A 12,726-nucleotide genomic window follows, 5' to 3' on the forward strand; every position below is an offset into this window, starting at 1 on the left:
CTTTTCTACATGATGGAACCCAAGTGGAATGTCATCTTCCATTAAATTCAACTTTCAAAGAGTCTCTCTTAACTCATCTAGTCATGTAGTATTTTGGAGGGGGAGCAAGTTGTCAATATTTATTCAAGATCATAGTCCAAACATTTCCCGAACAAAGAATATATAACTCTCCTTCTTCTCCCCCTCTTAGAGAATCATAGATTTAGAGTTCATAGGAACCTTAGATGTCATTGAGTCCATCCCCCTCATTTTAGAGATGATGAAACACAGAAGGTTTTAAGCTTAGGCAGAGTTGTTAAGTGACTTACCCAAGATCACAGTGAAGTGTATGAGGCAGGATTTGAACCTACTTTCTCCTGACAACAGTTTCAGTGTCCTCTCTACCATACTTGGCTGCCTCTCCCTGACTAATCTGGAAGTAATATTATTCATAACTTTCCTAGCTAATTAGAAAGTGAACAGAGCACCTTAGCAATAAAGGAGCCAGAGATCTTACATGTCCTTAAAGCATGTCACCTAGATAAAGTGGGTGGCATGAGGAGTTGGCCCAAAAAGTCAACAGCTTGCCAGTGTTTGACTAGAAGACTCAGAGACATAGTGAATCTCTTCTAGGAAGATGCTGGTGTCCTCTAAATTAATTTTCCCATCAGTAGGTAGTAGAAATGAAATGAACTGTCTTGAAGAGTAAAAGGTTCCTCTTCATTGGACATCTTCAAGAGGGAAATGAAGGACTATTTCTTAGAGATGCTGTGAAGAAAATACCTCTTCCAGTACAGGTTGGACCAGATTCTGTGATTTCCAAATTCCTCCTTTAATATTCCAAAGGCACCTTCATCCTCAACATGTCCAAAACTAAACTACTCACCATCCTCCTCCCCAAAACTGCCCTTCCTCCTTCTTTGTTTCTGTCCATAGTCCCACCATCCTCCTAATCACCTCTCCAGGTCCAAGCCTTCATTGACTCTTCCCTCCCCCATAGCTTCATATCCAGGCAGTTTAAAAGTCTTGTGGATTCTTCTACAGCCTTTTCCCTTTCTGTCTCCACCTTCCTATTCGAATTACAAACTCCCTACTTGAGGCTCTCCAGATAAATTCTGTGGTCTACTAAGACTGCACTTGACTGTGTGGATAGAGTGCTGAGCTTAGCGTCAGGAAGAAGTGTAGATACTAACTAGCTCTCTAATTTAACCTTTCTGGGCCTCAGTTCTATCACCAGTAAAATGAAGCGGTTGGATTCAATGACCAGGAGAGTCCCTTTCAGCTCCAAATCTATGACCCTATGACTTTCAGTACAACACCTTTCATGTAGTTCTGAAAGAGGAAGGGCTGGAACTAGAATGATTTCAATCCATTGGAAGCTACTTAAATGACAGACTAGGAAGAGTTCCAGAGCCTCTGGGCTACAGCTGCTGATAGCAACAAACACTAGGCCAAGGACAAGTCAAAACTTGACTTTTAAAATTCAATTTGGCCCATGTGCCAAGTCAATGAAGTACAGGCATCTGGCTGAGAAAGCTTGGGAGACAAAACAAAAGGACTTAATTATTTCGTAGGAATCAAGAACAAGAAAGAAACTTTAGTGATAATCTAGTTAAACCCCTCAATTTATAGATTCAAGGAAGGGACTTATTTGCCTAAGGTAAAAGCTAAGTAAGTAGCAGGGTTAAGATTCAAAACCAGGTGATCTGGTACCAAATCCCATGGTCTTTACACTACACCAGACTGACTAGACAGCAGAGGCTTTCAAAACCCTCTTACCAGTATTTGTCCCATTGTCCTGTATGGGGAAACTGAGTCACCAAGAAGTTAAGTGAGTTGCTCAGGCTTGTACTGTGAGTCATAAGCCAAAGAAGAAATAGTGTGAAGCTCTCTCAACACCTGGTCCCTCCCTGTAATCATTCAACAACATTCCATGTCAAAAGATCCAGATTTTTACCCTCAGATGGGCCTATGCAAGGCCTATCTGCCATTATCATTAGGGGAAAGAAAGAAATACTTGTTTCCTGAAAAATGCTGAGTCAGTCATTCACTAATCTCAGGTCACATTAAATAGAGGCCCTATCCCAAGATTTTTCAGAGGCAAGCTAAAGCCTAAAGAGGGGTTTGACCAAAAATCATGGGACAGAAACAGCATTTAGAATACCACATGACTACATCTAAGGGGCACTTTATCTGACGGTCCATATTTGCCTCTGGATCAATAAGTGCCTTTCTCTTCCCTCCAGCCACAGTGACTGAAGTCACCACATTCACATGGAAATCCCAGACACCATAACAGTCATGCCCATATGAGCATGACAAGGGCATACATAGCCTGGGAATGCCTAGACTAGACCATCAATCACGGGGAAAGCTCCAGATTCTTAGTAGGAGGCTTCTGAGGGCACTCAGAATACACAAGGCTCTTTTGTGGAAGTCCTGATCAGAAAGAAATAACCTGTTCAACCAATATAAGTTGAGTTCTTCACCTGTGGTCCAAGTGTGAAATAAATGTCCAGCAGAGAAAGAAATGGGTGATTAACTGTCAATGCACCCATCCAACAATGGTCTTGAAAATGTAAAAAGGCCTCCATCCTTGTCTATAGTTACAAATGTCCTTTTTTTTTCCTTCCTAAGTCAAGGGCAGACGCTCAATAGGACTCTTGGGTCTGCTTGATTATCTCACAGTCATCTCCATCAGGTCTGTCCTCCAGCAAGGAGCTTGGGTGACCTCTCCTCTTTGAAGCTGTCAATCACTACCTGTCTATCATTCTAGTCCTCTGTCTTTCCTCTACTTCTCCAACTCCACCTGCAACACATAAAATGTGCCGCACACAGGGTCAAAGTAAAGTCCTAGTTTGACAATGGCTTATTCAGGCAAGTAAAAGAACACTGCGTTAGGATACCTGGTTTTTAGTTCTCCCTCTGCTACTAAAGAATTACATAAACTTGGGCAAATCACTTTACTTATCTAGACCTCAGTTTCTCTCTCACTAAAATAACCTTTCCTTGCATATGTGGGGATCATGGGTGTGGAACAGGGCATATACTAGCAGACTTGACTGAAGTGTTGGTTGGTTGAAATGAAATGCTTTTTCCCCCTCTTTCTTTTTTATTCTTTGCTTTTACAAAGGATGGCTCATTGGGTGAGGGAGTATATTTAACTGGAAATGAAGATAATGTTAAAACTAATTTTTTAATGTAAGTTGCTTAAAGTCAGAGCTTTTGAGCTCTTTTATTTGTGTTACTAGTGCTAATACAGTACTTTGCAAATGGTAGGTGCTTGACAAATATGTGTTGAATTAGGGGAAAAAAGGAAAGGCTTGGCCTCTAAGATCCCTTCTGGTTCACCAGTTCTCTGAATCTGTAAATACCTGTGCACACTGGACAAGAAGAGTTAACACAGATATAGCACTTGCAGCTTTACAAAGAGTTTCTTCACAACTCCAAAAGGTGCACAGTGTGACAAAGACCACCCCACTTTACAGTGGAGGGGCAACTGAAGGCTCTGAGAAAGTTAAGTAATTTTTGCCTAAGATCCTAAAACTGATGAGTCTGAACTGGGACTTGAATCCAAGTCTTCTGTTTCTTAAGACCAGAACTGTGATCTCAAGAAAACAAAGTGAGGGTCCATTTAGGTAGAATGACTGTTTAGGGGAAGAACCTTAGTGTAGTAGAAAGAACACTGGGTTTGAGGTCCTACTACCACTTACTAGCTGTGCTAGCCTAGAAAAATCACCTTACCCTTCTAGTCCTTAATTTTCTCCTCTTTAAAATTTATAGGTTGAACTGGATGATCTCTGAAGGTCTCTTCTAAAATAAGTTTTTTAAAGCACTTCACATACTTTATCTCCTTCAATATTCATAACATCCCTGTGAGATGGATGCTATTAGCCCCATTTTACAGATGAGAAAACTGAAGCTCAGCAAAATTAAGTGATTTGCCCAGGATCACACAGCTAATAAATGACAGGAAGGTTCTGAACTCGTCTAACACTCTAGCCTTGAAGCCACTGAGCCCAGATAGTCTATAATTCTGAGAGTTAGCCCACAGAACCAGGGACAGAGATAAGGAATTTGCTTCAGATCAGCTGGCTGAAAACTTGAGGCTTTGGGCACCAGATCTCTCAGGACTCTCTAACTATTAAGTTTGAGAGGTTTGAGTTTCTAGTATTTAGGAAAAAAACTGATCATCTTCAGTAATAATGGTTGGTATTTGTATAGAGTGTGTAAAACATTTCCCATAAATCATCTCATTACCTCACAACAGTTTACCAAGTGAGATGGATATCACAGGTATTATTAACCCCATTTTACAAGATGAGGAAACTAATGTGAAGGGATTTTCTCATAGTTACACAAGTGATAAGGGCAGCTAGGTGGTACAGTCATCTGGAATCAGGAACACTTGAGTTCAAATATAGCCTTCGACATTAGTTGTGTGACCCTGGGCAAGTCATTAATCCAGTCTGCCTCAGTTTCCTCATCTATAAAATGAGCTAGAGAAGGAAATGGCAAACCACTCCAGCATCTTTGCCAAGACAACCTCCCCAAATGGGGGGTCATGAAGAGTTGGACAGGACTTAAATGACTAGACAACAGCACTACCACACAGATAATAAGTGTCAGAGGTAGGATTTTATTTATTCCAATTGTTCCATTAAACTACACTGTCTCTCAGTAAGAGGATAAATAAGGCCCCACACTCCCAAACTCTCATGCCAAAGAACATTTCCTCTACCCTTTTCCCCCAGAGTCAAATACATACCTTCTGAAGCTTGTCAGCTTTGTCATAATACCCCTCAATTTCCTGCCGGAGCACCCGGTTCTCCTCAGATAGGATTGCCACCATCTGCTGTGCCCGCTCCACAATGGCAAAAGCTTCGGGGCCAAGCTGCTGGCCCGGAGGAGTGGCAGGCGGAGGCTGCTGGGGCAACATGGCCAATGGGAGGGGAGGGGGCATGACCGAATGCAGTGGGCCGCTGATGGAGGAGGCCTGGGAGGACATGGGGCTGTGTTGCTGCATCGATGGGTAGGGGAGTTGGCATGGCCGGCTGAAAGCAAAGGAAAAGAACAGCATTCATCAGACCCCAGAGGAAATGGTGGGAGCATGAAAGCAGAAATAACAATGTGAGCCCTCCCTATCTCTGGACATCAAAGCATTTCTGAATGCTAAAGGAGACCACACTAGATTCTTGGTGGGAGAGAAGGGAGGACAGTCATCTGATAGACCAGAAGACTGCAAAGGACCTCAAGGGCAAACGTGGTAACTAGGCCCAGGAATTTCAGGTCCCAGTTGAGAATCATTCCTTCTCTCACTGCCTTTTTTTTCTTCTTAAAAAAAAAGGATTGATTTTTTTTTTGTTTTTATATCAACATCTTTAAAAAAAATTTTCTATTCCCCTCCCCATAAACCAGCAATCCAAACCTTGAAACCAAGAAGAAAAAAGGAGAAACAAAGCAGTTCAGCAAAACTAACCAACCTACCAAATGAATCTCACAGTTTATGTGATGTTCCAAACCCATAGTCCTCCATTTCTGCAAAGAAGGGATGGGGGTTTACAATCTTTTTCATAGCAAGGCTCACACATTGTCTCATTATAACACTGCCTGTGTCCTTCTGCTCATCTGCCCCCAACCAATAGGTATCTATTAAGCATCTATCATGAGCCAGGCACTGTCCTAGGTACTGATGATATAAAGACAAAAGTAAAACCGTCCCTTCCCTCAAGAAGCTTATATTCTAACAGAGGAGACAACGCATATCTATATAAGTAGATGGAGAATATTTACAAAAAATAAATACAAGGAAGTTTGGAGAGTGAGGAAGCTACCTATTGGAGGGGGGGAAAGAAGGTGGACATCAGGAAAGGTTTCATGTAGAAGGTGGCACTTTGGCTGAGTTTTGGAAGAAACTGGTGATATAAGAGGCAGAGGGGAAGAGAGATGCATTCTAGACATGGGGAACAGCTTAGGTCAATGCCTCTTAGAACCCTAAGTATCCCCCTGGGCTCCGTGCTCCGTGCAAGGTCTATCTCTTCCAAAAAATTTTTCCTGATCCCTATAATAGAAATCATAATCTCTCTCCCACCCAAGCCTTGGAAATGACTTTACGTAAGATCATAGATTGAGATCTAGAAGGAACCCTAGAAGTCATTTAATTCCAACCCCTTTGTTTTACAGATAAGGAAAGTGAGGCACAGAGTGACTTGTTCAGGGTAACACAGCATGTAAGTGACTCCAAGTCCAGGGCTTTATCCACATATTCCACCTAGCTGCATTTGTTTTGTATTCACTTGTGTACAGAGTTTCTCCATAGGTAAATGTAAGCTTTTTGAGATCAGAGACCATTTTTGCTTTTGTCCTAGTTATTTAGTTGATGTATACCAAATTAACTCAATAAAGGTACAAGGAACAAGATAGAAGTCCAGGGTATTAGAGACAACAGGCTGAGAGGAACCTCCTCATTTTTCAACTGAAGAAACTAAAGCCCCAAAGAGATACACCCAGCATAAAAAAGTTAAGTAGCAGACTGAGGGTATTTTGCATTTACTTATTCATATATATGTTGTGGAAAAAATAAGCTCTCTAAAGGTGGTGGGAGTTTTTGTAGACCTTGTACTGACCATAGTAGTAGGAATTTAGCAAATATTTGTTGAATTGCACTAAATGAAATATAACCAAGGATAGATGCTGGTATGGTGTTAACACTTCTCCATGGTATGGAGAAGGCATTTCCTTGTGGGGTACCCTTCTAGAGTGGAGGGAGTCTTTCTTTAGTCAGTCTTTCCTCTCAGACCAGCTCCCATAATCTTTACAAAACTGGGATATAAGGTAGCCAGGAGAGGTAGAGAAAAGTAGAATTTCTTGTTTCCTTAAGGAAGGTTCAAACCTTCAAAGAGTCCTCCAATTATAGAAAGGAATGCTGTCAACGAGAAGATTTATAGGCTGGTTTTCCATATTGCATAACTACTTGGCTTTTCTTTGGGAAATCAAGTGTTTCCATATTCTAATGAATGATGGACCACATCCAAATGAAGAAACATGTTTCTGTCCCTGAATCTACATATCTGTACGTTCACATGTACGTGCAGAGCCATTAAATCTCAGGTCAGAAGGAATGAGATATCTCTTTCTTGAGCCCTTTTTAGTAGAGCCAGCCATCTCTCTCATAGTTTACTGGAACTCCTTGAAAGAATGGATCAAACCTGTCAGCTCTGTAGACCTGAAGAAGCACATTCCTGAATATTGGCTGAATCCTATAATAGGGTGTGGGATTTTTTACAGAAGAGTTTACACTTGGCAACCAATTCTACTACTGCCTCAGGTTTAAAGGCAAAGGTCCCTTTCCCCAGCCAAAGTGAGTAGGCTTACTGATCTGATAGCATGGGATCCTTTCCCCATGAAGAAGCTGTGAGGGATGGTGCTGTTTCTTGTGAAGGGTGATAGAATAACCCAGAATCTGAACTCAGGGCTGCACAGCATGCCTGGGCATGGCTCTGCCCCATGCTTTATTCAGGTCCATTTCATCTAGATTTGACTGATGACCTGTGGTTCTGGTGCTTTATTTATGGCCATTTTATTTATGGACAAATTGGATACTGCTTCACTGTCTGAGGAATCTTGTCATTCACATTTAGTTATGTGGCAATAAAAAAAACCTAATCATGAGCACTGAGACAAAAATAAAGTTAATGCTTTAATCCTAAACTAGTTCACAAGCCTCTTGATAGCAGCAACAGGGTCTTCAGTTCAACAAACATTTGTCTGGATTATAATAAGTGCTGAATAAAATACTTGTTGCTTGACTGAACTGCTCTATTTGTGGGTAGAGTAATATGCTAACAACCTAGGAAGATATAAAATTTAGAAGGGAATCTGTCTCTGCCTTCAAATATCTAGTCCAAAGCCAGGTCAAATCTCATACACAAATAATTTAGTGCTAAAAACATTATAAGCACATCAGAGGGGTCCAAGTGACTGTCACCTAAAATGTGGTGGGGGGCGAAGGGTCATACTGATGGAGGACGAAGGGAATCGGGGAAAGCCTCCTCAAGGAAGGGGCATTTGAATTGAACTTTAAAAGATAGGTAGGAACTCTCAAAGAAGCTGATTGGATCTGAGGCAGACCACCCAGTTCTCATTATCTACTCCAGCAAAACCTTGAAGTTCTCACCAGACAGAATAATAAGAGATAAATACAATGAGAAACTACAGTAAACGACTTTTTTCCACACCAGTACTATACAAAAAGTGACCCAGAAGCACATGGCAACAGAAAAGGAAAGCCATCAACCAAGCCACCACAAGTGCAGGGTTGCCTTCCACCATGACCTGAGATAGGCCAGGGATGTATGTAATATACAAGGTTCTGTGTCTGGAGGAAGCAGGAGTGGAGGGCCCCTGAGAAATACTCGGAAGGGTCAGAAAGTCTGAGGGTGGAGACCTTGGGAGCTCTGCAGAATTTACGAGTGAATAATAGCGAATATATAAGGAATAAACAATTCCTATGCTAAATAAACTGTTAGCAAAATCACAGAAAACCAGTATCTTACCAGGCTCATTTTATGAGACACATAGAGCTTGATAATCAAAGTGAGTAGATGTAAAGCAATAATAATACTACAGCTAATAATATGACATCACTAATAATAACAATAGATATTTTTATAGAACTTTAAGGTTTTGTAAAGTAGAGATGGAAAAAATTAACAAAGAGGCTATAACGATATATTTCTGAAATTATTCATTATGACTGTGTTGGATTTTTACCAGGAATACAACGATGGTTCAATACTGGGAACACTAAAAACATAACCAATCTTATTAGTAACAAAAATAATAAAAATAGCATGCTCATATCAGCAGAGCACTCAACTACATAAAAATACTCAAAAGTTAGACACTAAATAAAAGAACTTTTCCTTGCTATGATAAAAAGTATCCATCTAAATTCAAAAGCCAGCATTATTTGCATGGATAAACACTGAAAGCTTTCCCAATAGGATCAGGAGCAAATCAAGAGCACCCACTATCTCCATTATTATGTTATAAATTACTAAAGATACTTGGGGGCAGCTAGGTGGTACAGTGAGTAGAGTTCCAGGCCTGAAGTCAGGAAGACTCATCTTCATTAATTCAAATTCAGCCTTAGATACTAACTAGTTGTGTGACCCTGAGCAAGTAACTTAATCCTATTTCCCTCACTTTTCTCATCTGCAAAATGAGCTGGAGAGGGAAAGAGCAAACCACTCCAGTATCTTCGCCAAGAAAACCCCAAATGGAGTCAGACACAACTGAAAAATGACTGAACAAAAAAGATACTAGATATAGCAAGAAGACAAGGGAGAAATGAACAAAAAATACCAATAGCCCCTTGAAAAAATTTCAAAATCACTAATAATTAGGAAAAATGCAACTTAAAACAGCTAGCAAACATGCTAAAAGACTGGAAAACTCATCACTGTTAGGGATATAGAAAGGCAGTCATGCTAATTCACTACTAGTGAAACTATGGAAAACAATTTGGAATTATGCCAGAAAAATGACTAAAATAGTTTATACCCTTTGATGCAGAGATTACCTACTGGGTCTAAATCCTAGAAGCTATTGACAGCAAAGAATGACATCACAGGCACAAAGAGATTCAGAGTAGCATCATCTGTGATAACAAAATGCTAGGAATAAAACATGTGTATGATGATTGTGAAATGACTAAAAAAATTTTGGCATATGAATGTAATGAGATATTACTGTGTCATAAGGTATGATGAATATTATGAATACAGAGAAACATGGGCAAAAGACATGATACAGATTACAGAAAGCAGGGCCAAAGAACAGTATATACAATGATTAAAACAACATAAATCATGGATAAGCAACAAAACTCCAATAAAATACAATGATAATGCTGGTTTCTTTTTTCTTTTAACAATTGATAAACTAACTTTTTCAAGGAATTTTCTTTGGAAGGGAGGAGGGGAGAGGTCTTACAAGGTGGGGGAAGTACTGAAATTTTCACGGGGAAAAAAAGTGTCAACCAAGTCACCAACTCTGATAACTGTAATTGTACCTGCTGATTTGTTTTATCCTTAAGTCTGAGAATAAAGGTGGGCAATCAGGAGACCAAGCAAGCCACAATTGGAAAAATTCTCCGTGTTTTTTTGCTAAGAGGATAGTTAAATGTAAATAAATAAATGCGGTTCTTAGGCTTCTGAAATATAGAATTGCCATTATGTCATTTTCAGAGCAAAACCCTAGCCTTGGGATTTTCTCTATCTGGATTACAAAACAGAGAAGAATAGTGGAATTACTGTGTTTACATCAGAGAAATGCTCAAAAGATCACCCCCAAACCAAGAATCCAGCTCCTACAATCCTGCCCACCCCCTGGCCATAAGGCACAACAAGCATTCCTAAAACATTCTCTCTGCTTGTGGAACTGCCCTAATTATACAAGGAAGGAGTCAGAATGTCTCCTCTTCATCTTTGCTAGGTATTTAGCTACAAAGATCTGTTTGGCCACAGAAGACATGTCCAAGGCCAGCCCAAAGCAAAAACTGCAAAAAGAGAAAAAGCTATGTTGCTGTTGTTGTTTTAATCAAAGTTGGTTTTCACTAGTCCTGACATCCAGGAAAGCTGTCATCTGGGTGCTCAAATCTTGTTCTGGGGTAACGACTAATTTGATAATCCACCAGATAAACTATGAAGGGAATAGAGGATAAGGTCTGAAAGAACTTGGAGATATTCTCCTTTTTCTCCCATGCAGTGTATGTATGGATATGTATGTATGTATGTATGTTTGTATATATGTATGTGTGTGTATATACACATCCTACACAGATTCCCCATTGGATTCAATAATAAAATATATGTTAGAATATATATACACATACACATGCATATACATATACATATACACACATGAATCTGTATTAAATGTGTATATGTATGTATATTGTGTATATCTCTATATATAGTACATCTATATCTCTGTATATAGTATGTCTATATATACATTATATACACATATATTTGATATGTGTGTGTATATATATGTGCATATTTTTTAACAATGCATTTTATTATCGAATCCAATGGGGAAATCTATTTTGGGACTGACTGACAAACCCTATTCTTACTGCCTTTATGTATATCCTGGCCCAAAGCTCCCATAAGACAAGGACCAAAACAATGAAATTCAAACCAGATTTAAGAGTTGGAGGTGACCTCAGATACCATTAAGTCCAACCAATATCTAAACCAAAGAAACCCCTTCTACAATACCACCACCAAGCACTCCTCTAGCATTTACTTAAAGGCCTTCAGTGGGGTAGAGAACCCATTGCCCCTGAGACACTTCTGGATATCTCTTTAAGAAGTGTTCCTGATATCAAACAAAACTGCCTCTGAATCTTCCTCCCAGGGCTCTTAGTTCTTTCCAATAGGACCATGCAGACATAAATCTTCTATGTGACAGGCCAACAAATAAGTATTAAGTCCACTCTGAGCCAAGGCTTTTTTTTCCAGATCTTTCAATTGATTCCCATGTGGCATGAACTCAAGGAGTTCAAAAGTGCAGCAAGGTGGCAGAATGAATAAAGTACTAGGCTTGGAATCAGAAAGATCCATCTTCCCCAGTTCAAATCTAATTTCAGACACTTACTGTGTGACCCTGAGCAAGTCACTTAACCCTGTTTGCCTCAGTTTCCTCATCTGTAAAATGAACCAGAGAAGAAAAAGGCAAACCATTCCAGTATCTTTGCCAAGAAAACTCCAAATGGGGTCCTGAAGAGTCAGACAACTAAAATTATAGAACAACAACGAGGAGTTCAAAAGAATCTTGAATCACTTCTTCCAGATGTTCTTCAGTTTACCAAAGCTCTCTTAAAATGTGGCCCTCAGAGGGGAGCACAAGCTCCAGATGTGTTCTGATCAGGACCATGTTCAGCACTCTTACCTCCCTAATGTTGGACTTTTTGCCTATTAGATCTTTGGGTTGCTATATCATACAACTCACATGTTGACCTTACAGATCAGTAAACCCCCAGGATCACTGGGGTGGGTGTCCTTAATAATCCTTAATAGTAAAAGGGGACCTAGGACCCAAAAGTATGACATCTTCTGGTTTAGGACCTAACACCAAAGTGCTGAAAAGGCAGGCTGGCATAGTGGGTAAAGGGGCCAGCAGGCCCTAGACTCTGAACACTTGCAAGTGGAAAGAAGTCAGAGCACCTGTAAACACTCAGCCTCTCTGGGCCTCAGTTTCTTCATCTGTAAAATGAAGTTGTTCAATAACATGGCCTCTGCAGTTTCTACCAACCCTAAATCTACAATATTACGATTTCCCCCCTGGTATAAACCACTCTACCTCCCCCCAAGTAAAACTATGACTTCAGTTTTTGAACAGGTCAACTCTATTTCCTCTCCCTATTACTTTTACCATATAAATACCATTAGATCGTGAGCTTCCTGAAGACAGGAACTATTTTCTGCCTTTCTTCATACCCCACCAGTTCAGATAGTGCCCAGAACTTAGTATTTAATGTTTATTGAACAATACACACATTAAATGGGCCCCACTTTTGTAAGGCTAGCCCTCCAGAATTGTGCAACTCAAAATAATGGCCATGAGATGAGAGTATCATGCCTTTAACCATCAAATTTTAATGCCTGAAACTTCACCCCGATTTTCCCATGTAACAGAGCCAATATCAATGTACCCAGTAGCCATGTAAAATTTCAC

General features: G+C 40.1%; 1 protein-coding gene across 13 annotated transcripts in view; it reads right to left on the reverse strand.

Moving 5' to 3' along the window:
• AMOTL1 (angiomotin like 1) overlaps positions 1–12,726 on the reverse strand; it is a 254,555-nt gene that overhangs the window by 80,452 nt on the left and 161,377 nt on the right. For all 13 annotated transcript variants that reach the window (XM_069080086.1, XM_069080085.1, XM_069080083.1 and 10 more), the window contains one exon: positions 4,748–5,033. In XM_069080086.1, the coding sequence (XP_068936187.1) occupies positions 4,748–5,033 (286 nt within the window). The remainder of the gene's footprint in view (positions 1–4,747; positions 5,034–12,726) is intronic.

The sequence above is a fragment of the Petaurus breviceps genome, unplaced genomic scaffold (assembly GCF_028583685.1).
Source record: "Petaurus breviceps papuanus isolate PSGF00001 unplaced genomic scaffold, PetGlider_PUasm1.0 91133, whole genome shotgun sequence".
NCBI classification, from domain to species: Eukaryota; Metazoa; Chordata; class Mammalia; order Diprotodontia; family Petauridae; genus Petaurus; species Petaurus breviceps.